Source organism: Catharus ustulatus, chromosome 5 (genome assembly GCF_009819885.2).
Source record: "Catharus ustulatus isolate bCatUst1 chromosome 5, bCatUst1.pri.v2, whole genome shotgun sequence".
Lineage (NCBI taxonomy): Eukaryota > Metazoa > Chordata > Aves > Passeriformes > Turdidae > Catharus > Catharus ustulatus.
In genome coordinates this window covers 75,365,440-75,378,826 of record NC_046225.1, presented here as the reverse complement: position 1 = coordinate 75,378,826, position 13,387 = coordinate 75,365,440, and the positions used below count along the sequence as shown (strand labels likewise).

Sequence of the window (13,387 nt, the reverse complement as noted above, 5' to 3'; positions counted from 1 at the left end):
GAAAATTTCTGGAGGTTCCCTGAAAGGATTTACCAAAGGGAATTGAATTTTTTGTTGTTTTTTTTTTTTTGAACCCTAATGGAAAAAAAGGGCCAAAAATCCCAAGGGCATCATGGAGAGTGGAATTCCAAGGATCCACACCCAAGGGAAGCCACTCACCTTCAAGGTGTCAAATCCCTTTTCCAAGTAATATCCACATTTTTCCCTCTCTCCCGTGGAAGCGTAAAATTTGCTCCACCAGTCGATGAATTCCTCCTCCTGCAGCCAGAGATCCCAAAGTTACTCATTTTCCACAAAAAAATTTAAAATAAAAAAAAAAAAGGGAAAACAGCAGCTCCCAGACTTGGGAAGTGAACCCTGCATCAACCCCATCCCTGATTTCCAGGTTTTTTGGGATGCTCCCACCCCAAATCCAGGTGTTACAACCACTGTCAATATTCCCAAGAGGATTATTCTTCATGGGAAGATGAGGTAGAGCTCCAAGAAGAATATTCCAAGGATTTGGAACATTTTTAGGGAATTTTTGGCCACTCGGAGGGCGGGAAATCCCGGGATTTCCATGCAGGGAATGAACCAATTCAACTCCAGTGTTAACAGCTTGAAATGCCCAATTTCAGGCTTTCCCCGGAAATCCTTTGGGATTTGGGAGACAGGGATTGACTTCCTGGTTGTATCCCAGCACCTCCCAACCTCCTCATCCCAAGAAAACCTGAGGATAAATGAATAGATCCATAAAACTTCCATATTTCCATTAAAACCCAACGGTGCTCAGATCTCCAGAAGGAAAAATCCCTCAGACAGAAAAAAATCTGGGAAAATCTCACAAAACCTCAGCTCTCACCATCTCCCAATTGCCTCATTCCTGCTGAAAACCATTCCAAGGATGCTATTCCAGGAGGAAAAACAGCCATGCTTGGCTCAATATTCCATGGATTTTATAGGAATCCCGTTTTCGAGATCACTTTGCCAGCAATCCATGAAAAATTCCTGGAAATTCCTGGTGTCTCCTTTCAGGAGGCCACAGAATTCCAGCTTAGTGACCTCACAGAGGATTCCAAATGGATTTTTTTGATTTGATTTATATTTGAAGCCAAGGGTCAAGGATTTAGTGGATGGACATTGGATTTAATTGGAATATTCCGGAAATTTGCTCCAAGGCTTCTGCCACCTCGTTTTTTGGGTGGAAAAATCCCGATTTTCCTTTCCTCACTTCCCATTTTATTCTCTCAAGGGCTCCATTCGGACATCAGGACATTCCACAGGTATTGGGACACAAGGAAAACGTTTGGATTCATCCCAGGACTTACCCACAGAATCATCTGCAGCCCCAAGGGAAAGAGTTGGATTAGAGATTTTGCTGGATTTTGGTTGATATTCCAATGAAAAAATGAGGAAAACGTAAAAGGAGGGAAGGGAGCAGCTGCAATGTTAACGGTGATGGATATGATTCCATTTGGGAATGGTAAAGCCATGGAAAGCAATGGATTGCCAAAGGATGGATTGAGGAATTTCGTTTATGCAGGGGATGGATAAAATTCCCTCCAGGTATCCCAAAGCACCTCCAGGGGTTTATCCAGGGATCACTGGGATTAGGATCTGTGCTCCCTTTCCACCTTTTTCATGGATCCCACTGGTGAGAATCCCTTGTGGATAAATTTAACCTCAAGTGACCAAATCCTGAAATTTTCCTGGAAAAAGAGCTTATTCCCACATGGAAAGCTGCTGCCATGATTATCCAGAGGTTTCCTGTCCCCCTATCCCTGTCCCATCCCTCTCCCCTCTCACCACCCTGGAACTCCAACCTTTTTCCCAAGAGGGACCTCCCATTCTGATATCCCGGGAATAATGGGATCATTCCACCCAATCCCATCACCCCAGGAGCTGCAGCAGCTCTGGGAGCAAAGTACAGATGGAGGAAGGAGAATTTCTCCTTTATGGAAAAAATTCCTGCCTCAGAGGGTGGGGAGGGGTTGGGATGGAATTCCCAGATTTGCTGTGGCTGTTCCCAGATTCCTGGAAGTGTCCAAGGCCAGGTTGGAGCAACATGGGATAGTGGGAATGTCCCTGAACATGGATGGGGTGGGATGGGATGGGATGGGATTTGAGGTCTTTTCCAACCCAAATCATTGCAGGATTCTGGAGCCCCTCTGCTCTGGGAGAGCTGGGAATGTTCCCCTGGAGAAGGGAAAATGCCAGGGAATGCTCAGAGTCCCTGCAGGGGCTCCAGGAGAGCTGGAATTGGGGACAAGGGCTGGAGGGACAGGACACAGGGAATGGCTTCACTGGGAAAGGGGAGATTGGGCTGGGATGTGGGCAAGGAATTCCTGCCTAGGAGGGTGGGGAGGGGTTGGGCTGGAATTCCCAGATTTGCTGTGGCTGCCCCTGGATCCCTGGAGTGTCCAGGGCCAGGTTGGATGGATTTGGATCCCCCTGGGATGGTGGGAGCTGTCCCTGCCATGGAACTCTCAGCTCCCTTCCCACCCAAACCTTTCCATGACCCTACAAACCCCGGCTGTGGAAATCCTGGATTTTTCTCCAGGAATACTTTCCCCCCTCTGCAGTGGCAGTGCCATGGGCTGGCTCCCAACTGGGAATATCAAAACCATCAGGAACATTCCGGGGGGGCAGCTCTGGGATGGGAACCATTCCCAGGAGGAGCCATCCAACACCCAGAGCTCTTCCAAGGAACAGAAACCGGAGAAGCCGTGAAATGTGGGCTTGGATGTGGAAGGAGCAAACACAGCAAACAACCAATTATCCCAAATAGTTTGCAGACATGGATCAGATGGAATTGGCTCCGCTCGGCTCCGTTAGTGTGTCCAGGGATGGGGGATTTGGAAAGCAGCACAAGCTGGAGTAAAGGAGGAGTAAAGGAGGAGTAACGGCCTTGTAGGGCTCCTCAGCAGGGCACAGAGTAGCTGAGGGGTCCGAGAATCCCTACTGAGCCCCTCTCCTCTGGGAGGTGCCTGGGAATCATGGAATTATGGAGTCATGGAATTATGGAATCACAGAATGGGAAGGGACCTGAAAGCTCATCCCAGCTCCATGGTAGGAACACTTCCAACCATCCCAGGTGGATCCAAATCCATCCAACCTGGCCTTGGACACTCCAGGGATCCAGGGGCAGCCACAGCAAATCTGGGAATTCCAGCCCAGCCCCTCCCCACCCTCCCAGGCAGGAATTCCTTCCCCACATCCCAGCCCAATCTCCCCTTTCCCAGTGAAGCCATTCCCTGTGTCCTGTCCCTCCAGTCCTTGTCCCCAGTCCCTCTCCAGCTCTCCTGGAGCCCCTGCAGGGACTCTGAGCATTCCCTGGCATTTTCGCTTCTCCAGGAAATCTCTCCCAGCCTGGTTCCAGAGCAGAGGGGCTCCAGAATCCTGGAACAATTTGGATTGGAAGGGGCCTGAAATCCCATCCCATTCCAACTCCATCCATGTTCAGGGACAATTCCCACTGTCCCAGGTGGATCCAACCTGGCCTTGGACACTCCAGGGATCCAGGGGCAGCCACAGCAAATCTGGGAATTCCAGCCCAGCCCCTCCCCACCTTCCCAGGGCAGAATTCCATCCCCAGATCCCACCCTTCCCCGCCCCTGGCAGTTTAAACTCTTCCCCCTCACCATTCACGCCCCAGATCCCGCGGAAATCCAGGACCTCCCTCACACGCTCTGCACTACGCTGGATTTTTTTGGCTGGAAAAGCTTTTTTCCAAAATTTCCCCAGCTGCAGCCCCTGGGCCTCATTCCCAGCTCCTGCTTTTGTGTGAAGCTCCCAAGCCATAAAGGAGAAGGAGCCGGGAAGGAAGATGGGAACACAGTTTTCCAAACTGGGATGCTTTTCTCAAGGAAACATTCCCATCTTTTTGCAAACTGGGGTTTATCAAATTGACTCCCATTCCTGGAGGATCCTGGAAAAACCAGGACAATGGGATGGTTTATTCCCACCTAATATTCCCATAGTTTGATTTTAAATTAATGCTTTGCAGTTTTCCCTCTTTATTTTCTCCCTGGATTTTGTTTGTCCTAAACCAAAAAATCATCCATGGAAATTCAAAATGTGGATGGACATTGGGAAGGGGGGGTGATTTCAGGAATTTTTGCTTCCATAGTTGGGATCCCAGCACTGCCATCCCTCTGGGATGGAGAAATCCATTCCTTGGACAATGTTTGTATCCCTGGAAGTGTCCAAGGCCAGGCTGGAATGGGCTTGGAGCAACCTGGGATAGTGGGAGGTGTCCCTGCCCTTGGAAATTATGGAATGGGATGGGATTTAAGATCCTTCCAACTCAAACCATTCCCTGATTCCATCGGGAATCTAATCAGGATGAATTTGGGATGCAGAGACTTATCCCTGAGAAGGCAAAGCTGCTCCACTGCCCTCCCTATGAAACCCAGGAAAATCCCAACATCTGCTTTTCTCATGGAAAAGACACAAACGGAGCAGGAAAAGAGAAGGGATCCTTAAATCCCATCCCATTCCCACTCCATCCATGGCAGGGACACCTCCCACTGTCCCAGGTGGATCCAACCTGGTCTTGAACATTCCCAGGGATCCAGGGGCAGTCACAGCAAATCTGGGAATTCCAGCCCAGCCCCTCCCCACCCTCCCAGGCAGGAATTCCTTCCCCACATCCCAGCCCAATCTCCCCTTTCCCAGTGAAGCCATTCCCTGTGTCCTGTCCCTCCAGCCCTTGTCCCCAGTCCCTCTCCAGCTCTCCTGGAGCCCCTGCAGGGACTCTGAGCATTCCCTGGCATCTTCCCTTCTCCAGGGAAACATTCCCAGCTCTCCCAGCTTTTCCTCCCTGCTCCATCCCACTGATCATCCTGGTCCCACCTCTGGATCGCTCCCACATTTCCAGGTCCTTTCTGTGCTGGGATCCTCGACCTGGGGACAGAATTCCTTCAAACCCACCCTCATTCCCTTTGGAATGGTTGGAAAACCCAAGGTGGAATTGCCGTTTTCCTAAGCAGCAAACGGGATCATTCCCAGAAGGAAAACACCTCCTTCTTCTCCATCCGTGTGTTCTCATGGATTCAGGTCATTAATTAAGCGATTAATTAATAAGCGATCAATTAGCAATTAGAAACAAGCGGTACCTACATGAGGCGGGGCCCGGGAATCCGGGATGTTAATTAGTGCTGAGCTCGTCAAACCCTCGGACAGCTACAAACCAAAATGATCCGTTATCCAGGGAATTCCGGGAACCGGGATGAACACATGGCAGCGAAAGCAACAATTAAAGGGATTAATCCAAAGGAACATTCCCAACCCTGGGGTTTCCTGGGATGAGGCAAATGTGGGATGAGCGCAGGGTTTGTTTTTAGGGATGTTCAGCAAACAGCGGGAATGAGGTAGAGGAAAAATGGGATATTAGAGGGGGAAAATATGGAAAAGCTGTTAGGAAATTCCCAGAGGAGGAGAAGGTTTTCCCTGGATACTGAGGGCTGTAAACTTAGGGATTTAGAATGGGATTGGGAATGCTCAGTATCAAAGTCCAAGCCCGACTTATCCTGGGCAAACCAAAACCCGGGATCACTTCCATGGGCAGGAAGCAGCGGTGCTGCTCCAGGATTCCAAGAATCCCTTGGAGGTGGAAAAGGGAGAGAAATGAGAGGTTCTTCCCAGAAAACAGCCAGGTCTGAGGGTCAGGCCAATCCCAACAGCATTCCCAGTTATCCAGCTCAGGCTTGTTCCCAAACCCCTGCTCTGATCCCACCAGATCCAGACCGGCGTCCTTGGGCCGAACTCCACCATTTCCAGCTGTTCCGTAGAGAAAAAATTCCCTGGGGATCATTTTCCACCAGGATTCCCTCACAGCTCCCAGAGGGAACAGCTCCTTCCTGGTGGATTTATCCATGAGCAGAGGGAATCCGGGGTTTCCCATGATTTGGAATTGGGATTTCCCACCATCCCGTGCTGGAAATGCTCGGACAATTCCCACTGGAGGGATTCCCAGCTTGTCCCACTTTTCCGAGTGGTCAGGATGGGGGGAACAGCCTGGGATGCAGTGCCCACGATTCCCTGGAATTCTCTGCTCAGATTTCCATGATTTATTCATGGAAAACCACGCTGGTGGCAAACCTGCTCCCATTTTTCCTTTGGGAATTAAACCTCTGGACAGGGACACACTTCCCTATATTCCCCTGGAGCTCTGGGAGCTGCTCCTGGGAATGCAGGATCCCATCCCAAAGATTCCAGAGGAAGGAATGAGACGGAGCTTTGGAATCCTGGAGCTTTGTTCCCTTCCTGAGCCTCTTCCCATGGGAATAAACCCTTGGAAAACACCAAGAGCAGAGCAGGCAGGACAAGGCCTGATCCAGCATTCTCTTCCACAAATTCCACCTTTCCAAAACTCTACTCCTCCTTCTCCCAAAGAACCAAACTAGACAGGATTAGCCAGGAAAATCTGCTTTTCCATGATTTTTGGGTGACCAGGATGTGATTCCTGTGCACTTAACCTGGTTTTAAACTCCGGTTGAACTCCTGATCCCGCTCGGATGAGATGGATAACGCGCTCCCAAACCTTGGAGCAGAGGGATTTCACCTCTGGTTGTTTTCCCGATTTTCCAGGGAAAGCAACAAAGGGATCCTTTGTTCCAACCACCCTTCGGAGCAGGGAACAAAGCCAGGCTTGGCAAGGAGGGAGAAAAACTCCGGAGCCACACAAGGAAACGCATCCATGAAAAATCCTGGCTCCTGATCCAGAGAGCCCTGGGCACGAGCTGCTGGCTTGGGATCCATCCCTTTTCCCGGGAAAGCGGAGCAGGATGGTCCCTGTGGGTCAGGATTGCTCCTTGGCCTCCCAAATCCCCTCAATCCATCTCCACCTCCAGCACAGGAGCAGCTCCCACGGCCAAAATTCCGAGGTGGGAATTTTGGGTTGGTTTTCCAGGAAGAAGCTCCCTCCTTTCCCGAAATAATGGGAAAAACAACGAAAAAAAACAAAGGGAGAAGGAGGAATTCAGGCTCAAACTGAAGAGTTCCATTGGTGGCAGGAGGATTGGGTGGGAAATTCTTTTTCCAGGAAAAAAATGCTGGAATTTTCCACTTTGGAATGGTTTTGTCACCTCCCTCTCCCCTTTCCCTGCTGTTTAAACTCTTCCCTAAATTTGATCCAAGCTTGGAGGCGTTTGCAGTAAAATTATCCCATGGAACCAAGCTCCAGGATTCCAAAGCTCCATCTCATTCCTTCCTCTGGAATCTTCAGGATGGGATCCCACATTCCCAGGAGCTCCAGAGGAATAAAGGGAAGTGTGTCCCTATCCAGAGGTTTTATTCCCAAAGGAAAAAATGGGAGCAGGTTTGCCGGCAGTGTGGTTTTCCATGAATAAATCATGGAAATCTGAGCAGAGAATTCCAGGGAATTGTGGGCACTGCTGATCCCACTCTGGGTATCCCAGTGTGTTCCCCCCATCCTGATCACTCGGAAAAATGGGACAAACTGGGAATCCCACCAGTGGGAATTGCCTGAGCACTTCCAGCACTGGATGGTGGGAAATCTCAATTCCAAATCATGGGAAACCCCGGATCAGGATCATGGGAAACCGGGCTCAAGTTCCACATCCCAGTTTGGGATCCCACAGTGGGTCCAGCCCCCAGAACATTCCCACATCATTCCCTCCGTTTTCTCCCAAGTTCCTCTACCCTGGACTAAAAAAAGCGGGATTTTAGTACAAAAATTCCTGTTCCAAAATTCCATGTTTTCCACGGACATGCTCCAGTTACTGCCCTGACAAAAGATAAAATTTTAAGGATAAATCCTTAAATGGGAAGCAAAAAGGAGGGGATGAGGCTGCTTCCCTGATTTCCCAGGAGCATTTTCAGGAGCTGCTTTTCCCTTTCCACACTTTTCACCAGAGCCAACTTTTCCCAATTCTCCTGCCTGGTTCCCAATGGAGGCTGAAGGATTTCAGGACAAGATCCCAAGGGAGTTGTGAATAGGATCACAGAATCATGGAATGATTTGGGTGGGATGGATCCTAAATCCCATCCCATTCCACCTTTTCCACGGGCAGGGACACCTCCCTCCATCCCAGGTTTCTCCAAGCCTCATCCAACCTGGCCTTGGACACTTCCAAGGATGAGGATTTGGGATGAGCAGGGCCACATCCACAAGGGTTTTTGGGGTTTTTTTGGGAATTAGCCAAATTCCTTATTCCCAGCTTGATGTGGGACCCAGTCTGAGCCCGCCTTGGATCCACCACAAATATCCAACAGCACAGAAAATCCTTGGGAATAAAAACCCCCAGGAGCCACCAAGGGTGTGCATAAAGAGCAAGATCCATGCCCAAGTTGGACATCTTGGATTCAGCAGCTCCTCCATCCCTGGAATTGCTCAAGGCCAGGGAAACTGAGGCAGGAAACACCTGGAAGGCAGATTCCTTCTGGAAACTCCAGGTTTTCCAGCCCTGTGGCATCCAGGAATAGGGAGAAGAGAAATTCCAGCCCTTGATATCCCACCAAGGGATGGAAAACCAGGAAAAGTTCCAGTAAACATTCCTGGCACCATTCCCAGCTGCTCCAGAGGCACTCGGACTCTGGATCCGTGGATCCCATGCACAGCTCTGTCCCAGAAATTCCTTCTCCTGGAGAAGGAACCTGAGGGATGTGGATACGAGAAGTTTCTGGAAGAATGGAAACTGCAGTCCATCCTGATTCCTTCCCAAGGGAATGCTGAGATCCCTCAAATTTATTGGAACTGCAGCAATTCCCCCTCTCCTTCCAAGCTCCCACCACCACGGATTTGGGATTTGGGATTCCACAATCCCAATCCAGTAAAACTCCTGCAAACCAGGAGCCAAACTGGGACAAGGAGATCCAGCCATGGAGCGAGGTTGACAGAACCTCAGGGAATTTTTGCTTTCTTTGGGAAGAGCCCAGCACGGAATTCTCCCCATCAGGAAAGCAAATCCATTCCAAACCAAGGAATGAGGAGGAGTTTGGGGGTGTGCAGGTGAGGAGAGGGAGTGAAAACACGAGGAAGTTGGAAAAGGATGGATCAAACTGGATCCGGTCTCATGTGAGATCCATTCCCCAGACCCACCGGAGCTCGGGAGAACCTGGGATGCTCCCGGCATTTCCGTACCTGGATGGGGATCAGGGGCTCTTTGTCATCGATGTCGATGAGGACGTCGTCCCTGGGCGTCAGGCTGATGTCATCTGCAACCAGAGCGGGGCGGCACCGTGATCCCGGGATTTGGGAATCCCGGAGCCCAGAAACCTTGGGATTGACCTCCAGGAGTGATCCCAGTTTCTGCCAGACTCCAGCTCTGTGATCCCATTCCCATCCAGACCCTTTCCACCATCCAAAGTTCATCTCCATGATCCCAACATCTCACAGGTGCTTCCCATTATCCAATTTTGATATCCATGATCCCAGACTCATCCCAGACACTTCCCATTATCCAAAATCCATCTCCATGATCCCAATCCCATCCAGACCCTTCCTACCACCCAAGATCATCTCCATGATCCCAATTCCATCCAGACCTTTCCCATTATCCAAAGCTCATCTCTACGATTCCAAACTTATCCTAAACCCTTCCCGTTATCCAAAGTCCATCTCCATGATCCCAACATCTCCCAAACACTTCCTACCATCCAAAGTTGATCTCCATGATCCCGATCCCTTCCAGACCCTTCCCATTATCCAAAGCTGATCTCCATGATCCCAACCTCATCCAGACCCTTCCCATTATCCAAAACTCATCTCTATGATCCCAGACTCATCCCAGACACTTCTCATTATCCAAAGTTCATCTCCGTGATCCCAACATCTCCCAAACCCTTCCCACTATTCAAAGTTGATTTCCATGATTCCAACCTCATCCAGAACTTTCCCACCACTCAAAGCTCATCTCCAAGATCCCAATCCCACAATCCCAATCCCATTCAGGGCTCCAAGGAGTCAGGAGAGGGACTGGGGACAAGGATATGGAGTGCCAGGACAAGGAATGGATTGAACTGAAGGAGGGGAGATTGGGCTGGGATTTGGGAAGGAATTCCTGCCTGGGATTGTGGGGAGGGGCTGGGCTGGAATTCCCAGATTTTCTGTGGCTGTCCCTGGATCCCTGGTGGTGTCCAAGGCCAGGCTGGATCCACCTGGGACAGTGGGAATTGTCCCTGCCATGGATGGGGTGGAACAGGACTATCCTTAATTTCCAACCCAACCATCCCATGACTCCTTCACAAATCCCGATATTCCCACGTACCTGGCTGCTCCTGGGGCGCCCCCGTGTCCTGCTGGAAGGGATCCCAGTAGAATTCCTGGAGGGAGCGGATGGTGCACTGTCCCACCACGGGTCTCCGGCCGAAGGGGCGGTTGTCGATGATCTTCAGGGTGATGGGGGGGCTGTAGAGGCTCTCCCTGGGCAGGCGCTGCGGGAAGAGGGAAGGGAAGATGGAATCAGGTTGGAAAGGGAGGGTCTGCACCATCCCAAAAAAAAAAAACAAGGGCAGAAGGAACTTCAGCAGAAGAACCATTTTTATGGAATTTTGAGGTCCTTCACTAAAACAACTGATTTTATGACACCTCCAGGTCCTTCACCACATGATCCATGGTGGAATTTTGAGGCCCTGCACCAGAAGAACCATTTTTATGGAAATTTGAGGTCCTTCACTAAAAGAACCAATTTTATGACACCTCCAAACCCTTCACCACATTTTTATGGGGTTTTAAGGTCCTTCACCAGGTCCATTTTTATGGAATTTTGAGGTCCTTCACTAAAAGAACCGATTTTATGACACCTCCAGGTTCTTCATCAGATCCATTTTTATGGGATTTTGAAGTCCTTCACCACAAAATTCGTTTTTACGGGACTGTGAGATCCTTTACAAGATCCACTGTTATGAGACTCCAAGGTCCTTCATCTTATGGGATTTTGAGGTCCTTCATCACAACACCCAGTTTTATAGGACCTCCTTCAAAGGATCTGTTTTTAGGGGACTTTGAGTTTCTCCACAAGATATATTTTAACGGGACTTTGAGGTCCTCCACTACAAGATCAATTTTATGGGATTTTGGGGTCTTCCACCACAATATCCAATTTTAGGGGACCCCTTTATATCAAGGCCCCTTTTAGGGGACTTTGAGGTCCTTCACAAGACACATTTTTACAGAACTTTGAGATTCTTCACCCCAAGATCCATTTTCATGTGACCTCCAGGCCCTTCACAAGATCCACTCCTATGGCACATCAAGATCCTTGACCAGATCAATTTTTCTAGGATTTCAAGGTGCTTCACTGCATTTTTGAGGCCCTTCCCTTCCCCCTGCACCACCCCAGTCCCGCTGGGATCTCACCACTTCCATGAAGAGCACGCAGACGTCGAAGTTGGGGTTCTTCTTGACGTTCTTGATGACGCCGGACTGGACGCGCTGGCCCCCGCACTCCACCAGCAGGCTGGGCGAGGTCACGCTGGCCAGCTGGAAACTCTTGAGGTTCCTCAGCCCCCAGGCCAGGATCTGTGGGATGAGAGGACACCAAATCCTTGAGATTCCTCATCCTCCAGGATCTGTGGGATGAGGGGACACCAAATCCTGAGCCAAACCCTTGAGGCTACTCGTCCCAAATTATCTGTGGGGCAAATCCTGAGCCAAATCCTTTGCATTCCTTATCCTCCAGGATTTGTGGGATGAGGGGACACCAAATCCTGAGCCAAATCCTTGAGATTCCTCATCCTCCGGGATTTGTGGGATGAGGGGACACCAAATCCTGAGCCAAACCCTTAAGGTTCCTCAGCCCTCAGGATCTGTGGGGCAAATCCTGAGCCAAACCTCTGCTTCCAGGATTCCATGGAGCTCCTCGGCACTGGAGGAGAAGCTGGAGGCTGAACAGTGTAGGACAAGCAGTGGTGGGAATTGTGGAATCCTTGGGGTTGGAAAAGGCCTCCAAGGTCATCGGGTTCAACCTGTGACCGATCCCCACCTCAGCACCAGGAGTTCCTTGGGCACTTCCAGGGATGGGGATTCCAAATTTCCATGGGCACTTCCAATGCCTGACCACCCTTTCCATGAGGAAATTCTTCCTGATATCCAAGCTGAGCTTCATCTTTATCCCATCCCTCATTCCCTGAACTTCACACTTATCACATCCCTTATTCCCTGAACTTCATCTTTATCCTATCACTAATTCCCTGAACTTCCTCCTTATCCCATCTCTTATTCCTTGAACTTCATTCTTATCCTATCACTTATTCCCAAAGCTTCATCTTTATCCTATCTCTTATTCCCAGAGCTTCATCTTTATCCCATCCCTCATTCCCTGAGCTTCATCCTTATCCCATCCCTTCTTCCCTGAACTTCACACTTACCACATCCTTTATTCCCTGAACTTCATCTTTATCCTATCACTCATTTCCTGAACTTCCTCTTCATCCCATCTCTTATTCCCTGAACTCCATCCTTATCCCATCTCTTATTCCCAGAGCTTCATCTTTATCCCATCTCTTATTCCCAGAACTTCCTCCTTATCCCATCCCCTGTTCCCTGAACTTCCTCCTTATCCCATCCCTCGTCCCCTGAACTTCCTCCTTATCCCATCCCTCATTCCCTGAACTTCACCCTCATCCCATATCTTATTCTTTGAATTTCATCCTTATCCCATCTCTTATTCCCAGAGCTTCATCCCTATCCCATTCCCTGAACTTCATCCTTATCCTATCTCTTATTCCCAAAGTTTCATCCTTATCTCATCTTTTATTCCCTGAATCCATCCTCATCCCATCCCTCATTCCCTGAACTCCATCCTTATCCCATCTTTTGTTTCCTGAACTTCCTTCTTATCCCATCCCCTGTTCCCTGAGCTTCATCCTTATCCCATCCCTTATTCCCTGAGCTTCATCTTTATCCTGTCACTCATTCTTTGAACTTCCTCCTCGTCCCATCCCTTCTTCCCTGAACTCCATCCTTATCCCATCTTTTATTCCCTGAACTCCATCCTTATCCCATCCCTTATTCCCTGAACTCCATCCTTATCCCATCCCTCATTCCCTGGCAGCAGCCCCCAACCCCCTCAGCTCCACCTTCCTGCCAGGGAATTTTGAGGAGCTGGAAGTGCCCCCTGGAGCCTTTTTCTTTCGGAATCCCACCCCGGAATCCATGTGGGACGCCGTTCCCGGCTCCGTGTCTCACCTCGATGGCCGTGCGCTGCAGGACGGGTTTGATTCCCTGCGGGACCATGTACACGTTGGGCTCGCGCTGCGGCGGCGGGTAGGGAAGGTCGGAATCCTCGGACTGTGGGGAGGGAAGGGAAAACGTCGGGAAGCGCCAGGACGAGACATCAAACCCCTTTCCATGTTGGATCCACTCGGAATCTCCATCTTTGCCACACTCATCTCTCCCGGGAAATCCGGGACAGCCAGAGGAGAGAGGAGGAACGGCAGGATG

The 13,387-nt window shown here is 50.0% G+C and overlaps 1 protein-coding gene across 9 annotated transcripts in view; it reads right to left on the bottom strand.

Annotated features, from left to right (window-relative positions):
• Positions 1-13,387, bottom strand: part of DYSF (dysferlin) — a 74,218-nt gene that overhangs the window by 24,605 nt on the left and 36,226 nt on the right. For 3 of the 9 annotated variants that reach the window (XM_033059828.1, XM_033059825.1, XM_033059827.1), the window contains 7 exons: positions 13,133-13,234; positions 11,303-11,464; positions 10,212-10,377; positions 9,086-9,159; positions 5,101-5,163; positions 1,308-1,319; positions 160-258 (listed from right to left, as the gene is read on the bottom strand). In XM_033059828.1, the coding sequence (XP_032915719.1) occupies positions 160-258; positions 1,308-1,319; positions 5,101-5,163; positions 9,086-9,159; positions 10,212-10,377; positions 11,303-11,464; positions 13,133-13,234 (678 nt within the window). The remainder of the gene's footprint in view (positions 1-159; positions 259-1,307; positions 1,320-5,100; positions 5,164-9,085; positions 9,160-10,211; positions 10,378-11,302; positions 11,465-13,132; positions 13,235-13,387) is intronic. The other 6 variants (XM_033059831.1, XM_033059832.1, XM_033059826.1 and 3 more) reach the window with 3 other exon arrangements.